Source organism: Zingiber officinale, chromosome 11A (genome assembly GCF_018446385.1).
Source record: "Zingiber officinale cultivar Zhangliang chromosome 11A, Zo_v1.1, whole genome shotgun sequence".
Classification (NCBI taxonomy): domain Eukaryota; kingdom Viridiplantae; phylum Streptophyta; class Magnoliopsida; order Zingiberales; family Zingiberaceae; genus Zingiber; species Zingiber officinale.
Genome location: NC_056006.1, coordinates 38,313,685 through 38,339,210, shown reverse-complemented (window position 1 = coordinate 38,339,210; position 25,526 = coordinate 38,313,685). Strand labels below are relative to the sequence as shown.

The following is a 25,526-nucleotide window of genomic DNA, read 5'->3' as shown; positions in this document are numbered from 1 at the left end:
CTAAAATAAGCAAGGGGTCGACCTTCTTTTATTAGCACAGCTCCAATACCTATTCCTGATGCATCACACTCAATTTCAAAAGTTTTAGCAAAGTTAGGTAATGCAAGTAATGGTGCTGAACTTAGCTTCTCCTTAAGTAAGTTGAAAGCTGAAACTTGATCACTATCCCAACGAAACCCAACATTCTTTTTAACAACTTCAGTCAAGGGTGCAGCTATAGAACTAAAATTTTTAACAAACCATCTGTAGAAACTTGCCAACCCATAAAAGCTACGTACCTCAGTTATCGTTTTTGGTGTTGGCCATTCACGTATTGCCTTAACCTTTTCTTCATCAACCGCTATTCCTTTAGCACTAACAATATAACCAAGAAACTCTATATGATTAGTGCAAAAAGAACATTTTTGAAGGTTAGCATACAATTTTTCATTTCTCAAAACAAGTAGAACTTTTTGTAAATGATTAAGATGTTCATCTAAATTTTTACTATAAAATCAAGATGTCATCAAAATATACTACAACAAAGTTCCCAATATAAGCACGTAAAATATGGTTCATTAATCTCATGAAAGTACTAGGTGCGTTAGTTTGGCCAAATGACATGACTAACCATTCATACAAACCGTACCTAGTCTTAAAAGCAGTTTTCTATTCATCTCCCTCACGCATGCGAATTTGATGATAGCCAGACTTCAAATCAATTTTAGAGAAAATGCAAGAACCATGTAGTTCATCTTGCATATCATCTAATCTAGGAATAGGATGATGATACTTTACCGTAATCTTGTTGATAGCCCTACAATCAACGCACATCCTCCAAGTTCCATCCTTCTTAGGCACAAGCAAAACAGGAACTGAACAAGGACTCAAACTTTCTCGGACGTATCCTTTTCTCATCAATTCTTCAACTTGCTTTTGAAGCTCCTTCATCTCCATAGGATTGCTCCTATAGGCTGGTCGATTAGGGATAGCTGCTCCTGGGATGAAGTCAATTTGGTGCTCTATTCCTGTAAGTGGTGGTAATCCATCAGGAACTTCTTCAGGAAAGACATCATCAAATTCCTGCAAAAGAGATTTAACAATACTAGGCAAAGAATGGTTAAGATTGTTAGTGTTGAAATAAGCCTCCTTATACAAAGTATAATCATCGGCTGTTGAGAATAAAAAGCTCTCTTAACCTCTCTTTCTTTTGCATAAAAGCTCCCTTTTTTACTCTCTAGATTTTTTGTTTCTTTTTCATTCTTTTTTTCACTCCTCTCATCCTCACTTTTTCTTTTCTCACACTCCTTTTCTTTTCCATTTTTTTTCTCTCACAATCTTTTTTTTTTTCACTCTCATTTTTTATCTTCAATTGATCTTCATATACTTGCTTAGGAGTTAATGGTACAAGAGTTACAAGTTTACCATGCATCTTAAAAGAATATTTATTTGTGAACCCATCGTGTATGACCCTCCTATCAAATTGCCATGGTCTACCTAAAAGAAAATGACTTGCATGCATTGGTACTACATCACAAAGAACATCATCATGATACCTACCAATGGATAATGAAACCAATACTTGCTTAGTGATCTTAACCTCCCCGCAATCATTCAACCATTGTAGTTTATAAGGTCTAGGATGTTTTTTGGTTGGTAAGCATAATTTCTCAACCAAGATAGTACTAGCAACATTAGTGCAACTTCCTCCATCTATAATCATACTACATACCTTGTCTTTGATGTGACAACGGGTATGAAATATGTTGTCTCGTTGTTCTTCATCTTCTTCCTTCACTTGCACATTTAGAGCACGCCTAGTGACAAGGGCTTCACCTTCAACGACATACTCTTCTACATCACTTTCCATCAATGGTGGCAAGGCATTATCATCTTCAGACTCACTCTCAGTTTCAATATCACCATTTTCTTTCAAAAGCATACTTCTTTTGTTTGGACATTGTGAAGCGATATGTCCTCTTCCCAAACACATAAAGAATTTAATATCTCTATTTCTTGAAAATTGGATAGGTTCTTTACCTTTAACCAATGGAGAATTAGCATCTTTATTCTTCAAAAACTCAGTCTTACTCTTTGATGCAACTTTATCATCTCTTTTGTTCCAACTAGATTTCCAAGTGGATGAATTAGAACTTTGACCATGTTTGATTGAACCCTTCCTTTTGAGTTGCCTTTCAACTTTCATGGACATATGCACCATATCTTCAAGTTCCACATAATGTTGCAACTCTACTATATTTGCAATTTCTGAATTCAAACCTTGTAAAAATCTTGCCATGGTTGCTTCTTGGTCCTTCTCCACATTGGCTCGAATCATGGCAATCTCCATCTCTTTGTGGTATTCCTCCACGGTCTTGGATCCTTGGGTTAGACTTTGTAGCCGTTGGTACAAATCTCGATAGTAATGTGATGGAATGAACCTCTTCCTCATAATTGATTTCATCTCTTCCCAAGTGCCAACGGGTCTCTCGCTGTTTCTTCTCCTGCTTAGAATAACTTGATCCCACAAAATAATAGCATAATCAATAAATTCGACAGCAGCAAGTTTTACCTTCTTCTCTTCAGAGTAGTTGTGACAATCAAATACTAATTCCACTTTCTTTTCCCACTCCAAATATGCGTCTAGATCACTTTTGCCTTGAAAAGAAGGAATCTTCAATTTGATATTTCCCAAGTTTCTATCAACATAATCAGTCATCCTTCCCCTTCTACCACCAATTCTGATGCCACCAGATCTGCCACTAGAAACTCTATCATCAATGTCCTCAAAAATTCCATCATCATCATCGTTGTTGTCTTCACGGTTATATTGCCTTGAAATTCGTGTGGGAACTCTACCAGCTCGGCTATTTTGCAATTCAGTAATTACAACATCTTGTCTCTCCAATCTGTCGAGGATTTGATTGAATCTGATTTTCATGCATTCCAAGTGTTGTCTCAAGGTACGTTGTTCAAGTGTTTCTCTAAGTCTTGCTTCTTCTCCACTTGTCACCATTAATGCAATCTATTGTCACTCAATCACTCAAATCGCTAATGTTAGCTCTTTAAGGAACTTAGAATTGTGGCAATTCCTTATAAACGATCGTTGACTGATTGAAAATCCCAAAGGTATAGGAGAAAAGAAAGGAAATGATAGAAGAATGCAAATTGCAGAATTGAAAAATTAAATTAAGTTCAGAAAGGAAATTTGCTAGAATTGAATCTAGGCAAAACTTATGCGAATGCGGGACTAAGAGATAAAGATATTTGAAATAAGAACTGAAAAGGATCTTGCCAGAACTTAATTTAGGCAGGTGTAGAATTAAATCTAGGCAAAACTTTAAAAGAAATGCGGAATAGGAAAGTGCAAGTATATTAGGCAAAACTTTAAAGGAAATGCGGAATAGGAAAGTGCAAGTATATTAGGCAAAACTTTAAATAAATTGTGGAATTGGAAGGTGCAAATATACTAGGCAAATTATTAAAGAAAAATGCGGAATTGGAAAGTGTAAATATAAGAGGCAAAACTTTAAAAGAAATGCAGAATTGGAAAATACTAGGATAGAAATAACAATTCCCTACACTCAACTTTTTTTTTTTATTTTTTTTCAATTTTTTTTTAATTTCGGCCCTTTTTTTTTGTCGAAAAAAATAATTTTTTTTGAATTTCAGCGTTATTTCTTTTACAATTTTTTTTTGCCGATTTTTTTTTTTAAATGTCAACTCTTTTTTTTTACCGAAAATAATTTGCTGGCACCAAGATGAATAAAACTCACTAGGATTGAGATGATAATGATAAGCAGATAATTTTGAACAAATTGACAAAGTTTCAAGCACAAAGAGAAAAGGATAACCAAATCGATTTAGAAAAACTTGGCTCTGATACCAAATGATGTGAACCCAACGAGAGAGATATCTCAAGAACCCACAACGAATTGAAACAGAAAGAAGGAAGGTCTAAGTCGATAAGATGGATGAAAAGAAACCTCAATCCAATGCTTAGAAAAGCACGAACCTTGGTCTAGAAGATGGAAGACGCCACAACCTTGGGATTGAGGTTGATAAGTCTTCGAACGCCACAAGGAGATGCCTTGATAAGTTCAAGTTCAATGAAGAACCAACAAGCGAGAGCCTCACCGTGTTTTAGATTGAAAAATATATCAAAGATACATGTGTGGCCGTCACCCCCTTTATTTATAGCTATAAGGTGACCAAAAAACCCTAAAAGGCCAAAAGAAAGTCTAGTTAGTAAAGGCCCATATAGACTACTTAGCCATTTTAAGCATATGGCATTATTACAACCCAAATAAAGGTAAAAATGAGTCCAAATTGAGCCAACATATCCATACTACATAGATATGAGACTTAAATACTAATTTAGCTCATCTAAGGCTCGAATTAGGTTGACTAAGCCGGATGACTTGCTCTTGGTCAATCCTTCTTCAATAGTAACTTTGGCCTTCACATCTTCAATTAGCACATTAAGTGCTTCCTTCATCTTTTTAGCCCTAGCCATTGTAATTGGTCCTCCATTGATGCATAATGGATCATCATTAATATCTGGAGGGGATTGAACATGACCCATATCACAAGCTTGTTGCGCAACTTGTTCTCTTTCATTTATTCCATCATTAAGTAAATATGCAGCGGAATAACGAAAGAAAAGAAAACACAGCAATGCTAACAAGTCCAAGATTTTACTTAGTTCGGAGCTTGTGACAACTCCTACTCCAAGGCCCATATATAAGAGTGCTTTTGATGGGTAATCACTAATCAATCTGAAACAATACAAAATGATTATAGTTGTAGTACAAGTAACTTTTAAATAAAACAATACCGATAACTTTTTATGAGGAAATCTCTAGAAGAATCGTCGTCGGAGTTTTCGGGCATCGTGGAAGCGTTTTCTGGGCAGCTTGAAGAAACGAAAGTCATTCGTTGTGTTGTTATGAAGCTCCTGGTCGAAGCTACTTTTATAGGCTGTTCCGAGTGACTGGAACCCTTTCGGGCGCTTGAACCACGTGGCTTGGCCACTCAGCGCGCGCCACATCGGCTTGGCGTATCACTTTTGAGTTCCAAGCGGCTGGACCGACTCTGGGCGTCCAGACCAGCTCGGGGCACCCGGATTAGGTTTTTTCAGCCCCTTATTTCTGCAAAATAAAGTTAGTCCAGACATAAAACAATATATATAAACTGAAGTTTGATAGCCTCTAACTATCCGGTTCTAACTTTGAGTTTCGTCGAAACTCTAGGTCAAACCGATGCCTATTGTTCCCTGTTCGGGGAACGCGTCCTCACCTACTCCTCTCAGGAGAAGTTACCTATTGCCAGATTGATCCTCCAGACTAACTAGAATTTTGCTCAGCGCCCGAGGCTTCCGGTCTTAATGCTGGACATCTACTCGATGACCCGTCCAGACTTCCACCCGGTTCACGACACCAGGATTTCAACCTAGAGTCCTCAACTCTAGGATATTGCCTGAAGCTCTCGACTAGTCAAGACTTTCCATCTAGGGTTACTACCCTCTAGGACCTAGGGTTACCGCCCCTAGGAATTTCCACCTGCTTAACCGTAGATAGGACTTTTCATCACCTAGGATTACCACCTCCTAGGACATAGAGTTACTACCCCCTGAGTTTTTCACCTGCCTAGAATCCACTAGGACTTATGCCTAAGAACCCTTAGGACTTTTCCTGCAATCTCATTCAAACTTGTCAGATAACAAGATAACTTAAATTTGAACCCTTTGACATAATCAAAATCCAGGTTCGATCGTCGGATGCTTCCCACACCAACAATCTCCCCCTTTTTTATTATATCAACACGATTCAAAGTTAAGTAAAATATAACAATAAATAAAAGAATTTAAGCATAAGCATAAATACAATAATTTGTTAAAAAAAACTTCCTTATGATCCCCCTTTCATAAAAATTATTTAAATTCTTAACTTTGACTTTTCTCTTCCCCTTTGACATAAATAAAAAATAATACCAAGTAGAGAGAAGGTTGTTTTACATGTAAAGATAGAAAAAGAAGAAAAAAATTTTATTCTATTTAACTTTAAGCTCCCCTATAAGGTAGCACTTGGTGAAATTTAGCTTTGAAAATAATTTCTTTGAAAAACACTTAGCTAAATTATAGATTCTTTGAAAATACTTAGCTTTTTCAACAAAAATTTAGATAAACTTAAGTTTTGAAACTGTCATAGGTCTTTTTTTAAAAAAAACTTAGCAAAATTTTTAGCTTTGAAAATAATTGTTTGGATATACACTTAGTTTAATTTACTAATACTTTGAAAATACTTAGTTTTTTTTAACAAAGACTTAGCTAAAATTTTAAAATAATTATTTTTTCAAGCACTTAGCTTTCAAAAGAAGTTGATTAAAAACATAGCTTTAAATGGACTTTGATAAATTTAATACTTAGCTTTAAAAATAAATATTTTGAAAAAAAAACTTAGTTAAAAGTACTCAACTTAAAAAAGATTTTGATAAAAGATTTAGCTTTAAAAATATTTTGATAAAACCTTAGATTTAAAAATATTTTGATAAAAATATTTTCTTGTAAAAATACTTTAGCAAATGCTTAGTTTTTGTCTTTTCAAAGATAATTTATTTTTCTTTTCAAAGAAGATGAACTTCCACTTTCAGAAATATTTTGAATTTTGTAAAGTTTAACTTTGAAAAACAATGCTTTAACAAGATAACAATAACAATTAATGTCTTAAACTTCTTTGCACTCCTCCATAATTAATGCAAACAAATTTTTAGGATCCTAGAGTCCAAACATGTAAATCGAAAACATAAAACTTATTATTTATTTTCTTAATTTTCCATCTCACTCATTCTATGTTATCAAGCATGTAAAACTTATAAGTTTGTATGATACAGAGTTAAGTTTATTTTAATTTAATCAATATTTAAAAATATTGAAATTGAGATTTAAAATATAAGTTTGAATTTTCAATGAGTTTCAATTTCAAATGTTAAAATATAATTTTAATTAGATTTAAACATTTGATAATAACTAAAATTTTGAAGATTTTGAAAATATATTGAAAATTAATTAAGTTTAAAATTATAAACTTACATATTAATTATGATTTTAAAATTAATTATCTTTTAAAAATAATTAAGATTTTGAAAATCTAAGAATTAATAATTTGAAATTCAATTATGATTTGAAAATTAATAATCAAATAATTATGATTTTTGAATTTTATTAAAATTAATTATGATCTTGAAATTATAATTTTGTAAATAATGATTTTGAAATTAATTATAATTTTGAAATTAATTATGATTTTAAAATTAATTATGATTTTAAAATTAATTATGATTTTGGAATTAATTATAATTTTAAAATTAATTATAATTTTGAAATTAATTATAATTTAAAAAAAATTATAATTTAATTATGATTTGAAAATAATTAACATTTTGAAATTAAGATTAACATTTTGAAATTAATTTTTTAAAATTAATTATGTTAGCTTAATTGAATTAATTAATTTGTGTTTGGTTAACTACTTTAAACCTAGGTCCATCTCATCCTTTTCTAGATTTTCAATCAGGGAAGCTTAATAGTTTTGTGAGATGGTTAATTTAATGTTCAATTTAAATTCCAATCTAAGGATTGATTTACAATTGAGTTAGACTAAAGTTTTACAGTTAGTCAATTAAATATTTATTTCAATGATTGACTTCCAGGTTGTGGCGAGGCACTAGGCCTTCTTGGGTATGAGATCATCCACCACTTCTAGACAAAGCCTTTCAAAAGAATTAGATATTTAATTTTCTTTCTGAAACTCCTCGATCTAACTAGTCAAGTGTAAACCAAGCCTAGGTCCTTATCTATCCTAGTCTAAGCATTCATAATAAAAGCAGTAAGCAAGCATCAAACAAATCTATTTATTGATAAAAATTATTTTTCTATTGGTTCCCTTTGGATCATAGCCTCAATAAGGTCTATCAAGATAATGGATTTGATCCTTGGGGACCCAATATTGACAAAGTCTAACTTGATTAATCAAGTTTGACTTGGGGATCCATGCTTGAATTAATTTTCTATTTGTTCTATTTACAAGCGATAAGTAAGATTTGTATTTTTGTTTAGTCTTAAATCCAAGTCCGGATCGATTGTAGATGACTCTTTGTTTTCCAAGAATCAGATCAAGATTCTTGGAACCCAAGGTAAATTGTTTCAACGCGTCCTTAAGTTCTTTAACTTGAGTTTTCAAATTGGAATTTTCTTCCTCAAGTTGATGGACTTGAGCTGAACTTCCATTTTAAACTGGCTCAGCCAAAGGACTTAGTTTAGTCTCCTCTTTAAGGATTGTTATCTCCTTTTGGATTGACTTAACTCAAAGGTTGGGTTTGGATAACTTACACATGAGATAAATAACCAAATTATGTAATTTATTTAGCTGAGAAGTTCTTACAGTGGGTTTAGGCCCTTCGGAAATAGATACAGATCCGTGGCTTCTCTTGGATTCTGTTTATGAGTCGCTCTCATTTTTTGATTCTTCGACTTGTTCCTGGGCCATAAGCATGAGGAAGCTCGTCTGTTCGAGTTCTTCATCAAAATCTTCTGAAGAAGACTCATCCCATGTCGCTTGTATGTTAGTTAGAGCCCTAGAGCCAATCATTTGATGATTGTATGGACTCATTGTATCATATTCTTGTATATTAATAAAGGCATTTATTTTGTTATTATACTTATTTGTATTAGTGCCAAATAGACTAAGTATAATAGCGTCCTTGAGTAGAAGGTTCATACCTATATCAATCGATTAGTTGAATCGATAGTGAGATGATATAGGGAACACTACTCTAAATCATTCCTAGTCGAGTATCAACATTCAGGGACATTGTAAATGCAATAAGACTAGCATGTAGGTCAGCTCGATGACTTGATCTCACAAGTCATGGATATAGAGATATCAAGCTGACACATGGGTATACATTGGAGAATGTATACTGAATGACCCGCCATGAGAAAGTATCATGGATCGTTATATGAGTGTCATATACTTTCTCATGTGGCTATTAGTATGACTATTAGTCCTTAGACCTGAAGTCACCATGGATCCCAACATAAGGAGTTATGTACTTTGGTTTCGTCAAACGTCACCCGTAACTGGGTGGACTATAAAGGCGATTACTAGGTATATAACAAATTATGTAGAGGGATGTGAGTGATGTAAATGGGATCTATCCCTCCCATATGACGGGAGCGACATCGGTATTTTTGATAGAGTGAGACCACGAAGTGCATGGCCATGCCCAAATGAGTCAATATGGGATATTGAGCTCATTTGATTTAGTGTGTCTACTTGGAGTTCAAGATTTAGATTGATTAGAGGATGACACGGTCTATGCCTCACATTGATCAATCTAGATGTCTAGGATAGAAGGACACTTGTCATATATTCTGAGGAGTCACAATTAGTAGTCACAAGGTGATGTTGGATCTCAACATTCTTGTAACTTGGGTAATAATGATGTATTGCTAGATACCACTCATTACTTATGTTTCTAAATGAGTTTAGGGGCATTGCCAATGTTACAAGAACCTATTGGGTCACACACAAAGAACAAGTGGATGGAGATTAGGTTCATATGATGAACCAAGAGGATTAGATTTATTTGATGAATCAAATTTGATTAAGAGTAATCCTAATTTGGCTAACTTGAGTTCGACTCAAGTTGATTCATGTGTTCAATGAGTCTAATTTAGATTTTGACTCATTGAATCAATTTAATTAAATGAATTAGATTCATTATATTAAGTTGGCTTGAATCAAATGGTTGAATTCGATCAACCATGGAAGAGATTTGGTCAAGTTTGACTTGACTTGAGAGGAAGATTAAAAGTCAAGTTTGACTTGACTTTATGCCACCTCATTGGTGAGTTGGCATTGAAGTGGATCAATGATGTTACTCCACATCATCATGGGTGCCACCTCATGGAAGTTACAAAGTCATTTTCTTAATAACTTCACATTAATTGCATTTAATGGGAGTTACACATGAAGATAGTGGCCGGCCACATTTTGAATGGGTTTTGAATGTGAATTCATTTTTTCATTTCAAGTGGTGCATTATTCTTCCTTCTTCCTCTTGAAGCTCTTCCTCTCCCTCTCCTCCTTGCTTGGCTGAATCTTACCAAGGTGCTAGCACACCTTTGTGTGAGATTTTCTCCACCTACGTGTCCGTGTGGATACTTCTAGAGGACCGACGCTTGACGGTCTAGAGATCCGGCAACTCCTTGGACGAGCGGAAACGCGAAAGGGCACGCAACAAGGGTAAAGCTCTCAACACATAGATCTAGGAGTAGATCTAAAGTTTTGAAACTCGTATTTGTATTTTGTTCAGTTTTCCTTGCACGGATCTACGCCTTTGGGTGATTCTGGGTTTTCGCGACGCGAAAAGCGATTTTCGCGGCCCGAAGAACCCAACAGTGGTATCAGAGCCACGTGCAAGGCGAATACGAGTTTGTTTTTTGGTTTTATGAAAACTAAAGTTTCTTTAATTTTCTGTAAAATTATGATTTTTGGGTTTTTATGAGTATTTTTCTCGAGTAATCGAAGCACAAGTGTTTAGTCGCTTGTAGGCTTCGGCTACCGGAAAGATTTTTCCAAAACGGCTTCGTTTCGCCCCAAAATTTTTTGGGACAGTGGACTTGGGTGCAATTAGATCGCTTAGGAGCAACTCGCGATGGTTAGATCGCGGGTAGGGGTACTGCCCCTAACCCCGCAAGGGGATTTGCTCCGCGATTGCACCCGAAATCGCTAAAAATGAACCCGCCGGGAAGATTTTTCCGAAACGGCAATATCTCAGCCCAAATCATTTTGGGACAGCGGGTTTAGGCGCTGTTGGATCGCAAAGGAACCCTCGCGATGGTTAGATCGCGGGTAGGGGCGCTGCCCCTGGCCCCGCAAGGGGATCCGTTCCGCGATTGCGCCCGAAACCGCTAAACGGGTCCGCCGGGAAATTTTACTCGTAAAATTGTAAAAATTAATTTTAAAATTACAGAAAATTATGAAAATATATAATTTTGAATTATATAATAATTTTGTGATAGTCATGGCCCAAAAACCCAATGTGATTGGATTGTGTTGTAATTCATAATACGGCCTGCGTACTGTTATGTGTTTGCGAGTGTTGTATTATATTTGCGACCTGCGCGTCGTGCCTTCTCTTATATTCTTGTTGTAAATTAGATTTAGACTCGAATGTAACTCGAGTTTCAAATTGTAATATACAAATTGGAGCGGTGGAGGGTCCACACGAGACGGATTTCCGAGGCGGGCACGAGCAACACAAGGTGGTCAAAGGGAGGAGCTTGGAGAAGCTGTTGACCCTAGGTTGACCAATCGATCTTCTCATTGACTAAATCACAAATAGATTAATTAATTGCTTGTGTATGTGATGCATATTTAATAAGTAGTTAATTAATTAGTGCCTTACGATTAGATTAGATCTAAGTCGTGCACATGATGCACCCTTGCGATTAGATTAGATCTTTGTCGTGCACAAGATGCATCCTTTTCGATTAGATTAGATCTCGATCGAACCAACTCTAAATGCCTAACCGTGCCGTGATACCTATCACTACCTCGATCACATGTATTGTTGAATCTGCCAAAGTAGAGCAATACATATTATCTTGGTAGGCTACGGAGGGACAATCTTGGTCTCGCCTATCAACGCATGGGTGAATACAAACCCAATTAGATTGAGTATTCCTAGTTACTCGGTTGGATCGAGTCAACTATAGGCATTCTTCCAACGGTTGGAAAAGATAGGTCAAAATCACATCTATATTAACTCTTGGGCGTATTAGCCAAGGCTAACTCGAGTTTTAATATAAATGCGGATATTGATTTTATAAACAAGAGTTGCATAGAGATGTAATTGGTAATCGTTACCTACCGATCATACTAAGCCTTGGGCGTATTAGCCAAAGCTAACTCAGGGTTAGTATGATGTGGATCTTGTCCCACAAGAATTATAGTATTCAGTGGGAGTATCATTTAATTAAAGGCCTAATTAAATGATTTTAAAAGAATATGATATTTATTTCTGCAAATTTTATGTTGTAGATAACCATGACGTCGAACACGAATTCCTTCTCTCTGCGATCTGTCCTTAAGAAGGACAAGCTCAACGGAGTAAATTTCGTGGACTGGTACAGGAACCTAAGAATAGTTCTCACCCAAGAACGTAAACTGTACGTTCTGGAGCAGCCCATTCCGGAGGCTCCTCCTGCCACTGCCACGCGAGCTGACCGGGATGCTTACAAGAAGCATCAAGATGACGCATTAGATGTGTCCTGTCTAATGCTCGCAACCATGAACTCTGAGCTTCAGAAGCAACATGAGTTGATGTGTGCTTACGATATGGTTGAACATCTTTGTCAACTATATCAAGGACAAGCAGGGCACTGGATGAGGAACTTCACAGGATACCTGGAAGATCTTAACAAAAAAAAAAAAAGAAATAAGATTTCTACTTCAGGTATAAATGTTATAGAAGTCAACCTCTCTATTTCTTCGTCGTGGGTATTAGATACCGGATGTGCTTCGCACATTTGTACTAATGTACAAGCACTAAGAAATAGCAGAGCATTGACAAAGGGCGAGATAGACCTACGAGTAGGCAATGGAGCACGGGTTGCTGCTGTTGCTGTAGGGACTTATTTTCTATCTCTGCCCTCTGGGCTTATACTAGAGTTAGACGATTCTTGTTATGTGTCTGCATTGACTAAGAACATTATATCAGTTTCTTGTTTGGACAAGAAAGGATTCTCGTTTATAATAAAGAACAAATGTTGTTTTGTCTATTTAAACGATATGTTCTATTGTAGTGCACATCTGATGAACGGACTCTATATTCTAGACCTTGAGAGCTCTATCTATAACGTTAGTACCAAGAGGTTCAAATCGAACGATATGAACCACACCTATCTCTGGCACTGTTGCTTAGGTCATATAAATGACAAGCGCTTATCCCAGCTCCATAAGGATGGTTTGCTGGACTCATTTGATTTTGAATCATATGAGATATGCGAGTCATGCCTACGAGGCAAGATGACCAAGACTCCCTTTAGTGGGCACAGCGAGAGAGCAACTGATTTGTTAGGACTCATACATAGTGATGTATGTGGCCCTTTCAATGTCACTGCTAGAGGCGGTTATAGATACTTCATCACATTTACTGATGACTTCAGTAGATATGGTTATGTGTACTTGATGACACATAAGTCCTAATCCTTTGAAAAGTTTAAAGAATTCAAGAATGAAGTACAGAACCAGCTTGGCAAGAGTATTAAAATACTTCGATCAGATCGAGGTGGTGAATACTTAAGCCATGAGTTTCGTGACTATTTAGCTGAGTGTGAGATTCTATCCCAACTCACTCCTCCTGGAACACCACAGTGGAATGGTGTATCCGAAAGGAGGAATCGTACCGTATTAGATATGGTACGATCTATGATGAGTCACACAGATCTTCCGACATATCTATGGGGATATGCTCTAGACACGGCAGCTTTCATACTCAACCGAGTTCCATCAAAGGCCGTTATAAAGACACCATATAGGATATGGACTGGGAGAGATGCCCAGGTGTCTTTCATGAGGATTTGGGGTTGTGAGGCTTACGTTGGACGTCAAGTCTCAGACAAATTAGGACTCAAATCCGACAAGTGCTATTTCATCGGATATCCCAAGGAAACTAAGGGATATTACTTCTACATTCCCAGTCAGCACAAGGTAGTTGTGGCAAAGACTGGGGTCTTTCCGAAAGGGACTTTGTTTCTAGAAAGACTAGTGGGAGTGCGTTCGATCTTGAAGAAGTTCAAGATGCGAACAATAGCACTGAAGCCTCGATGGAAGTTGAACTGGAACCACAAAGTGTTGTGGATGATGTTGTTCCACAAGGAGTTGAGGAACAACAACCAGTTCAAGTAGACATACCTCTTCGCAGATCTGATAGGGTACGTCGTCAGCCTGAGAGATACTCATTTCTCTTATCTGACCATGATGACATTGTGCTCATAAAGGATGAGCCTACCACCTATCAAGAAGCTGTGATGAGACCAGATTCCGAGAAATGGCTAGAAGCCATGAGATCCGAAATGGATTCCATGTACACCAACCAAGTATGGACTTTGGTTGATCCACCTGAAGGGGTAAAACCCATTGGGTGTAAGTGGGTCTTTAAGAGAAAGACTGACATGGATGGACTTATCTATAAGGGTCGCTTGGTAGCTAAAGGTTTCAAGCAGATTCATGGTATTGACTATGATGAAACCTTTTCTCCAGTAGCGATGTTTAAGTCTATTCGGATCATGCTTGCTATTGCAGCCTACCATGACTATGAGATATGGTAGATGGATGTCAAAACCGCGTTTCTGAATGGAAACCTACTCGAGGATGTGTACATGACACAACCTGAGAGTTTTGTAGATCCACAGCATACTAGCAGAGTATGCAAGCTGCATAGGCCCATTTATGGACTAAAGCAAGCTTCTCGGAGCTAGAATCTTCAATTCGATGATGCAATCAAACAGTTTGGTTTCATCAAGAACGAAGATGAGCCTTGTGTCTACAAGAAGGTTGTAGGGGATATAGTTATCTTCCTCATATTGTATGTGGATGATATATTACTCATTGGGAAGGACATCCCTATGCTTCAGTCTGTTAAGACCTAGCTAGGGAGTTGCTTCTCAATGAAGGACTTAGGTGAGGCATCCCGCATTCTAGGGATTCAGATCTATAGAGATAGATCTAAGAGATTGCTTGGCCTAAGTCAGAGTACATACATTGACAAGGTACTCCTTCGGTTTGCCATGCAGAACTCCAAGAAGGGATTTCTGCCGATGTCACATGGCGTGAGTCTTTCGAAGACTCAAGGTCCCTCTTCTAGAGAGGAGAGAGACCGCATGGATCAGATCTCTTATGCCTCAGCCATAGGATCGATCATGTACGCCATGCTATGTACTCGACCTGATGTCTCGTATGCTTTGAGCATGATGAGCAGATACCAGTCAGATCCAGGTGAAAGTCACTGGATAGCGGTCAAGAATATTCATAAGTACTTAAGAAGGACTAAAGAATATTTCTTGATATATGGAGGCAATGATGAGCTAACTGTAAAGGGTTATAGTGATGCCAGCGTCCAGACCGATCAGGATGATTATCGATCGCAGTCAGGGTTCGTGTTTTGCTTAAATGGTGGTGCTGTGAGCTGGAAGAGTTCGAAGCAGGACACAGTAGCTGATTCTACAACAGAGGCCGAGTATATTGCTGCATCAAAGGCAGCAAAGGAGGCAGTTTGGATCCGCAAGTTCATCACTGAACTTGGGGTGGTTCCTAGCATCGCTGACCTAGTTGAGCTCTATTGTGACAACAATGGAGCTATAGCACAGGCGAAGGAACCTCGCTCACACCAGCGGACCAAGCATATACTACGGCGCTTCCATCTCATTCGAGAGATTATCGATAGAGGAGTTGTGAAGATTTGCAAAGTACCTACAGAGGCTAACATCGCAGATCCCTTGACCAAGACTTTGGCACAGAGGAAGCATGATGGTCACACTAGGTCATTAGGTCTTAGAGCCTATACTGATTGGCACTAGTGCTAGTGGGAGATTGTTAGTTAGAGCCCTAGAGCCAATCATTTGATGATTGTATGGACTCATTGTATCATATTCTTGTATATTAATAAAGGCATTTGTTTGGTTATTATACTTATTTGTATTAGTGCCAAATAGACTAAGTATAATAGCGTCCTTGAGTAGAAGGTTCATACCTATATCAATCGATTAGTTGAATCGATAGTGAGATGATATAGGGAACACTACTCTAAATCATTCCTAGTCGAGTATCAACATTCAGGGACATTGTAAATGCAATAAGACTAGCATGTAGGTCAGCTCGATGACTTGATCTCACAAGTCATGGATATAGAGATATCAAGCTGACACATGGGTATACATTGGAGAATGTATACTGAATGACCCGCCATGAGAAAGTATCATGGATCGTTATATGAGTGTCATATACTTTCTCATGTGGCTATTAGTATGACTATTAGTCCTTAGACCTGAAGTCACCATGGATCCCTACTTAAGGAGTTATGTACTTTGGTTTCGTCAAACGTCACCCGTAACTGGGTGGACTATAAAGGCGATTACTAGGTATATAACAAATTATGTAGAGGGATGTGAGTGATGTAGATGGGATCTATCCCTCCCATATGACGGGAGCGACATCGGTATTCTTGATAGAGTGAGACCACGAAGTGCATGGCCATGCCCAAATGAGTCAATATGGGATATTGAGCTCATTTGATTTAGTGTGTCTACTTGGAGTTCAAGATTTAGATTGATTAGAGGATGACACGGTCTATGTCTCACATTGATCAATCTAGATGTCTAGGATAGAAGGACACTTGTCATATATTCTGAGGAGTCACAATTAGTAGTCACAAGGTGATGTTAGATCTCAACATTCTTGTAACTTGGGTAGTAATGATGTATTGCTAGATACCACTCATTACTTATGTTTCTAAATGAGTTTAGGGGCATTGCCAACGTTACAAGAACCTATTGGGTCACACACAAAGAACAAGTGGATGGAGATTAGGTTCATATGATGAACCAAGAGGATTAGATTCATTTGATGAATCAAATTTGATTAAGAGTAATCCTAATTAGGCTAACTTGAGTTCGACTCAAGTTGATTCATGTGTTCAATGAGTCTAATTTAGATTTTGACTCATTGAATCAATTTAATTAAATGAATTAGATTCATTATATTAAGTTGGCTTGAATCAAATGGTTGGATTCGATCAACCATGGAAGAGATTTGGTCAAGTTTGACTTGACTTGAGAGGAAGATTAAAAGTCAAGTTTGACTTGACTTTATGCCACCTCATTGGTGAGTTGGCATTGAAGTGGACCAATGATGTTACTCCACATCATCATGGGTGCCACCTCATGGAAGTTACAAAGCCATTTTCTTAATAACTTCACATTAATTGCATTTAATGGGAGTTACACATGAAGATAGTGGCCGGCCACATTTTGAATGGGTTTTGAATGTGAATTCATTTTTTCATTTCAAGTGGTGCATTATTCTTCCTTCTTCCTCTTGAAGCTCTTCCTCTCCCTCTCCTCCTTGCTTGGCCGAATCTTACCAAGGTGCTAGCACACCTTTGTGTGAGGTTTTCTCCACCTACGTGTCCGTGTGGATACTTCTAGAGGACCGACGCTTGACGGTCTAGAGATCCGGCAACTCCTTGGACGAGCGGGAACGCGAAAGGGCACGCAACAAGGGTAAAGCTCTCAACACATAGATCTAGGAGTAGATCTAAAGTTTTGAAACTCGTATTTGTATTTCGTTCAGTTTTACTTACACGGATCTATGGCTTTGGGTGATTCGGAGTTTCCGCGAAGCGAAAAGCGGTTTTCGCGGCCTGAAGAACCCAACACTGTAGTGCTTTCTTCTTCCTTTGCTTCTTTGTTTCCTTTTAATTCGGACAGTTGGCTTTGATGTGTCCCTTCTTGTTGCAGTCGTAGCAGGTTACCTCAGACTTTACTTTTGGACTTGCTTGCACCATCTTGGATTGAATTACTTTCTTAATGTCCTTCTTGGTGAATCCTTTCTTTTTGTTGTAGAGTTTTTGTACCAGATTTACCAGCTCGACTGTGATTTTGTCGTCGTTGTCTTCTGAGTCTAATTCATCTTTAGACTTGGGTTTGATCTGATACTTCTTTCTGGTCTCCTTTGTCTTGCTTGTACTTGCAACCAACGCAATACTTTTCTCGGCCGAGCATGTATTAATATGTTCGTGTAACTCAAATTCTGAAAATAGTTCATCTAATTTAATTAATGAAAGGTCCTTGGATACTTTGTAAGCATCTACCATGGATGCACACAAAGTATTCCTTGGAAAGGCATTGAGTGCATACCTGATTATATCATGATTTTCTACCTTCTAACTGATTGCATGAAGATCGTTCAGCAGGTCCTGAATCCGTGCATGAAGTTTGCTAACCGACTAACCTTCCTGCATGTTTATGTTGTATAATTTATTTAAAATCAAATCATGCTTGCTTACCTTCGTGTCGGAAGTTCCCTTGTGTAGCTTGATCAACTTTTCCCATAGTTCCTTCGTGCTTGAGAAAGGGCTGACCCGATTCAGTTCTTATTTTGTCAGCCCACATTGTACAGTGCAGGTTGCTTTGGCGTTGGCCTCAATCTTCTTCATCAAGGTTGTGTCCCAGTTCTGGCATGATACTGGCTTTCCAGCACCGTCGAGTGGGAGTTCGAGACCAGTTTGGATGATTATCCACATCTCAACTTGCGTTTTGAGGTGGTACTTCATTCACCTCTTCCAGTCGCTGAAGCTTCGCTGGAGAAAAAAGGCGGGTGAGCTGTGTTGTAGCCTTGATGGGCCATTGAAATAAAATCTCGCACACAAGAAAAAATTACGAATGTCCTAAGACTTGGTCTTGGATTAGAAGTGCGGGAGAAAAATAAAAATAGCAATTTAATAATTTCAAAAAAATATTAATAAAAATATGAAAAAATATTATTATAAATTTTTGAAAATGTGATATTTCACTAATACTGACCAATGGTGAAAAGTTGAAAATGAATTTTTCAAAAACAGTTTTGGAGGGAAAAAAATGAAAGGCGTAACGTTTTATTTTTAACAAAAATGGATGAAAAAGCTATGAATAAGAATGCTCGAACGATAGTTGTACCGATTTAGAGCGACCCCGCTCTAATACCAATTGTAGGATCAAAAAGCACTAAGGGGGGGGGGGGGTGAATAGCATTTGTGGCTATTTCGTTCATTTTAAGTAAATACGCAGTGGAATAACGAAAGAAAAGAAAATACAACAATGCTAACAAGTCCAAGATTTTACTTGGTTCGGAGCTTGTGACAACTCCTACTCCAAGGCCCACATGTAAGAGTGTTTTCGATGAGCGATTACTAATCAATCCGAAATAATACAAAATGATTACAGTTGTAGTACAAGTGTAACACCCATAAAGTACTTAGCGAGATTTTAGATATTTTTATCATGAATAAAAATAGGCCTTATGTGGAATTTGCAAAAATAATAAAAATAAAAATAGAACCAAAAAGAGAGATGACCAAGGCTTGAACCTTGGATCTCTTACTAGATATATGCATGTGTTAACCAATAGACCAAGAGAAATTATTGTTAAAGAAAGAAGTGACAATATAGTTAAGGGTAAGAAAAGAGATTTTACATTGAGAAGGAGAAGTTAGAGTTGCCTCCCCCTCTCAAAAAGAAAAGAGGATTTTTACTTCCTCTTTTTCATTAAGGAGAAGTAAAAGAAAGGAGAAGGAAAAGTACATTTTCCCCTCCTCCTCTCATGATGAATAAAAGGGGAATTTAAGAAGAAAACTCATTTTCTTCTCTTCCTCCTCCCTCCTCTATCTCACCATGACCAAGGATCTTCCCCTACCTCTCCTTGCCGAAACCCAAAAACAAAGAAGACCCCTCTCTAGGAAGGCTCCACAAGCAAAATCCCTTTTCCTTAAGCGAATAAGGATGTAAGTATTCCCTCACCTGTGGTACAAGTTGCTTACGGTATTTCTCGAAAGATTTGAACTCTTAGAATTAGAAATAAAAAGAAGAGAAGAAACCATGCTTATGAACTTTAGTAGGTTATGATATGAATTTAGTTGGAAAGGAAATTATGTGTGTGATGTTAAGCTTGATCTTCTTATTAAGATGTTTATTAACCTTCTCTTTTTTTTTTTATAAGTTTCGGCCATGATAAAAATATAGGGTTCATGAGGCTTAAAACCTAATCTAACTTGCTCATAGATTTATTTATGTTGTGTTATGAAATTGCTAGAGATTCATGTTCATATGTTATCTAGAATTTATGTTCTTGCTTGAAGAAAGTTTCGGCCACGATAAAAATATAGGGTTCATGAGGCTTAAAACCTAATCTAACTTGCTCATAGATTTATTTATGATGTGTTATGAAATTTGCTAGAGATTCATGTTCATATGTTATCTAGAATTTATGTTCTTGCTTGAAGAAAGTTTCGGCCATGATAAAAATATAGGGTTCATGAGGCTTAAAACCTAATCTAACTTGCTCATAGATCTATTTATGATGTGTTATGAAATTTGTTAGAGATTCATGTTCATATGTTGTTTAGAAGCTATGTTTTTGCTTGAGGAAGTTTCGGCCATGATGGAAATATTAGGGTTCATGAAACTCAAAACCTAATTTAGTATGATCATAGACCTCCATGTGATATGTTATGAAATTTACTAAGAAGATTTATGTTTACATGTTGTTCATAAGTTCATGTCTTAGTTTTGAAGTTTCGGCCATGATAGTGATTTAGCGTTTCATAAAGCTCTAAACCTAATTTAGCATGTTCATAGGGTTCCTTGTGATATGTTATCAAATTGGCTAAGTATTCATGTTAAAAGATTTATTAGAAGTCTACTTCTTGTTGCATGATGTTTCGTCTATGATAATTTTTAGGGTTCATGGAGCTCAAAACCTAAGTTAGTATGCTCATAGGTTTCTTGATGATATGTTATAAAATGGGATAGAAACTTGTACTTATATGTTGCTTAGAAGTTCATTTCCTACATGATGGAGTTTCGGCCATGATGAATCCTTAGGGTTCATGAAGCTCCAAACCTAATTTAGTGTGCTTATAGACTTCTTTATGATATATGATGGAATTAGCTAGGTGTTCATGTTACATGTTGTTTAGAAGTGTATATTCTTGGCTTATGAAGTTTCGGCCATGATAAGAATTTAGGGTTTCATAAAGCTCAAAACCTAATCTAGCATGCTCATAGACTTCCTTATGATATGTTAGCAATTTGGCTAAGTATTTATGTTCATGTGTTGCTTAGAAGTTTACTTCTTGTTATATGATGTTTCGGCTATGATAAGGTGTTAGGGTTCATGAAACTCAAAACCTAATTTAGTATGTTCATAGACTTCTTATGATATGTTATGAGATTTGCTATGTATTCATGTTGTATGTGGCTTAGGAGTATTCTTGGTTATGAACTTTCGGCCATGACTATAACTTAGAATTCAAGAAAGTTTTAAACTTAAACTTAGCAAGCCATGAATTTGTTTATGATATGTTTTATGTTTAAGTGTGCATGCTTTATGATAAGATCAGTAACATGTTGATTATGTATGTTATGAATTATGCATGAGATGATCCTTATGATGATTATGTACTCAAGCATGTATAATTTCAATATGTTGCATGCTCATCCATGTAAGCTTATGAACCAAGCATGATAATGGTTTTATATGATGGCCATGTGCCAAGAATGCATGCCTTATGATATGATAAGAAAATGGCAAGGAGTTGCTTCCCTTAAGTTGGGATTAAGAGCACCCTCCATGATTAAGACAAGAGCATGACATTTATGATGATATGATATGACAATTATGATGATATGATATGCAGGACATGTACTTTACTTTGTATGGCTTGTACCAAGGGTGGGCTCCATAAGCGCCCCTAGACCGACGGACTATGAACAAGTCTAGTAAAAAGGGATGGGCTCCTTAGTACGCCCCTAGACCGACGGACTATGAACAGGTCTAGATCCCTAGTAGGTTCGGGGCTAGCTACCCTGTCCTAGGGATTGCGCGCATTTATGTATGTATGTGGTACAAGCCGGGCCATCATGATGATAATATTACGTTTAAATATTAAAAGATATGTATCAAGACATTTTGCACTCAACATGGCATATGTTTTAAAAATGCATTTTGCATAATGCACCCATGCTTATATGATATGTTCCTTTCTATGTTTCATGATATGTTATGTTCACATGATTTACCTCATATGATTACTTTGTTTATGATATGTTAGGAACATGATTCATAAGAATATGTTATGATAAGAAATTATGCTCACCTATTGATGATTATGATTTTTCATTGATGATATGCTTGTATGATTATGCTTGAGATACGAATTTTGTGAGTAGGAAAGAATCTTACTGAGCTCGTGTGCTCATAGCTTATTTCCTTATACCACAGATAAAGGCAAGGGATGGATGACCTAAGGGAGCTGCAGGAGAGACAAGGAGGTGTGTGTGGCAGTGACTCGGCTAAGACAAATAAGACCTGCTATAATGTTTTGTTATGTTTGACATGAACCATTGTAATTATGTTACATTTCCAGTATAACTCTATGACATTTCCGCTGCTTTATGTTATAAGAAAGAATTTTGAATATGTATGTATCCTGGAATAGTTAAGTAAGTCAGTAGCCCCGTCCCTTTGAGTAGCAGGGAGGGCGGGCGTTACAACAAGTAACTTTTAAATAAAACAATACCGATAACTTTGTATGAGGAAATCTCTAGAAGAATCATCATCGGAGCTTTCGGGCGTCATGGAAGCGTTTTCTGAGTAGCTCAAAGAAGCAAAAGTCATTCGTTGTGTTGTTATGAAGCTCCTGTTCAAAGCTGCTTTTATAGGCTGTTCTGGGCGTCCGGAACCCCTCCAGGCGCTTGGACCACGTGGCTCGACCACTCCGCGCACGGCACATTAACTTGGCGATAACTTTTGAATTCAGGGCACTTGGACCGACTCCGGGTGCCCGGACCAGCTCGGGACGCTCGAACCAGTTCCGGGCGCCCGGACTAGCTTTTTCCAACCTCTTATTTTCCCCAAAATAAAGTTAATCCAGGTATAAAACAATATATATAAACTGAAGTTTGACGGCCTCTGACCGTCTGGCTCTGACTTAAAGTTTTGTCGAAACTCTAGGTCTAACCGATGCCTACTGTTTCCTCTTCGAGGAATGCATCCTCACCTACTCCTCTCAGGAGAAGTTACCTATTGTCAGATTGATCCTCCAGACCAACTGGACTTTTGCTCAGTGCCCGAGGCTTCCGGTCTTCATGTTGGGCATCCGCTCCACGACCCGTTTAGACTTGCACCGGGTTCGCGACACGAGGATTTTAACCTAGAGTCCTCGACTCTAGGATTTTACCCGAAGCTCTCGACCCACCAAGACTTTCTCTGCCTAGGGATACCATCCCCTAGGACCTAGGGTTACCACCCCCTAGGGTTTTCCACCTGTCTAATCGTAGCTAGCACTTTTCATCACCTAGGATTACCACCCACTAGGACCTAGGGTTACCACCCCTAGGGTTTTTCACCTGCCTTGAATCCACTAGGACTTATGCCTAAAAACACTTAGGATTTTTCTTACAATCTCATTCAAACTTATTAGATAACAAGACAACTTAACTTTGGATCCTTTGACATAATCAAAACCAAGGTTCAATCATCGGATTCTTCCCGTACCAACAACACCTAGCTAAATTAGAAATGCTTTGAAAATACTTAGTTTTTTAAAAAACTTTGTCAAGTACTTAGGTTTTTGAACAAATTTTGATAGAAACTTGGCTTTAAAAAGGATTTTGATAAAAACTTAACTTTAAAAGGATTTTAATAAAAGCTCAGTTAAGTACTTAGATTAAAAAGGTTTTTCATAAAAGGCTTAGTTAAGTACTTAGTTAAAAAAAATTGATAAAAAACTTAGTGAAGTACTTACTTAAAAAAAATTGAAAAAAAAGTTTAGTTAAGTACTTAGCTTAAAAATAATTTTGATAAGAAGCTTAGTTAAGTACCCCCTTTTTTTTTATAAAAACTTATTTTTCTAGATACAAAAATATTTAAGTTTACTTTTTCAAAAAATATTTAAGGATTATTTTAAAAAAGTTAAACAGGAAAACTGAATTTCCTTTTTTAAAAAAACTTTTAGCTTTTCAAAGAGCAAAAAGAAAAGTTTATTTTGAAAAAGAATACTTTAAATTTTCAGAAAAAAAATTAACTTAACCTGACTCCCTTCACTCCCCCTTAATTAATGGAACAAAAATATTTTGAGGATCTTAGAGTCCAAGAATATATAAGATAAAAGAAATTATCTATTTTTCTAATTTTCTAAGATAGTTTTCTAATTTCCTAATTTTCCATCTCACCCTTTTTAAGTTATTAAACTTGTAAAACTTATGAGTTTGTGTGAGATGGAGTATCAGAGCTAGGTTGGCGGGTTCTGTTTTTCGTGTTTTAGATTTTTAAGTTAATCTGATACCAATATTTTTGGTTCTGAGCCTAGTTTTGCGAGTCAATCTGGGTATTTTTCAGATTTAAGTTAATTTATCGTTTCAAAATTCCGAGGTCATATATGGGGGCTAGACAACGATGGAACATCTCCAAATGACAAATAAGTAAAAAGTTAATTTTTATAATTTTCATACTTGTATTAATATCTAGGATACAATTTAACAGAAATGAGGCGAAATGAGTGTGTTTCGAGACGTGGTGCAAGATGGTCATGCAAGAGGACATTGGAATCCCTGGCAACAGAGTCGCCAGAGACATCTGTTGGGGTTGAGCCTACCGGTCAGGGACAGACTCCGCATGGTACTGCGAGCGCGTCGGGCTCACAGACTTCGATGGTTTTAGAGGTGCCTACCCCAATCGTACTCGCCATACCCACTCCTACGGTATTCACAGTGCCACCAGCGGTGCCACCTACGACATATCTGACATCTCCTCAAGTCATGCCTACGACATATCTAGCACCTCCTCTAGTCATGCCTATGACATATCCGGCACCTCCTCCAGCAGTACTTGCTGTTGTGTACCTAGCATCCGCACCAGCAGCACTAGTTACACCTACCGTACCTCTAGTCGTGCCCACCTATATTGACCCTGTAGTGCCACCAGCGACATCTGCCCCAGCTTATGCAGCAGCACCGGGGATACCTCCCCCGACCTATCCAGAGGTACCACTTGTAGTACCAACTGCAGTGGTTCCGCCAGTTCCCGCAACAGTCCCTACTCACCTGATTGATATAGTTGTGGCATGAGCTCGGATCCTAGCTTTGGCAGAGTCGATGAAATGCCGATTCACACTATTCAGTGGAGAGACCGATCTGAGTGTGGCCCAATCTTGGTAGAGACTATGGAGTGGACCTTCTTATACATGGCTTGCTCCGAATGGGAGAAAGTAGAGCTGGCTGCTTTCCATTTATGGGATGAGGTCGATATCTGGTAGGATACGCAGCGTTCCATCATAGGCGAGCAGAACATCACCTGGGTGAGATTCCGAGAGGCTTTTGAGAGTAGGTATTTGTTGGGTTTTTCGGGCCGCGAAAACCGCTTTTTCGTGTCGCGGAAACCCCGAAATCCCGCCACCGGATCCGTGTGAAGAATAAAAGTTTGTAAAACTACAAGTACGAGTTTACCAACCTATAGATCTACACTAGAACTATATGTTAAAGAGTTTTACCCTCGTAGCGTGCCCTTCGCGAGTCCCGCTTGTCCAAGGAGATGTCGGATCTCAAGTTGTCAAAGTAGACAACTCTCTTATGCGTATCCACACGAACTAATTAGGTGGAGAAGACCAAACAATAGGTGTGCTAGCACCTAGGTGGTTCGGCCAAGGAGAAGAGGGAGAGGAGAAGG

The 25,526-nt window shown here is 37.5% G+C and overlaps 1 protein-coding gene across 1 annotated transcript; it reads left to right on the top strand.

Annotated features, from left to right (window-relative positions):
• The first annotated feature begins 24,346 nt into the window (after nt 1-24,346).
• LOC122031350 (lysine-rich arabinogalactan protein 19-like) lies at nt 24,347-24,928 on the top strand. The gene has a single exon (XM_042590472.1). It carries the CDS (start codon nt 24,347-24,349, stop codon nt 24,926-24,928), a length of 582 nt encoding a protein of 193 aa, XP_042446406.1.
• The last annotated feature ends 598 nt before the right edge of the window (nt 24,929-25,526 follow it).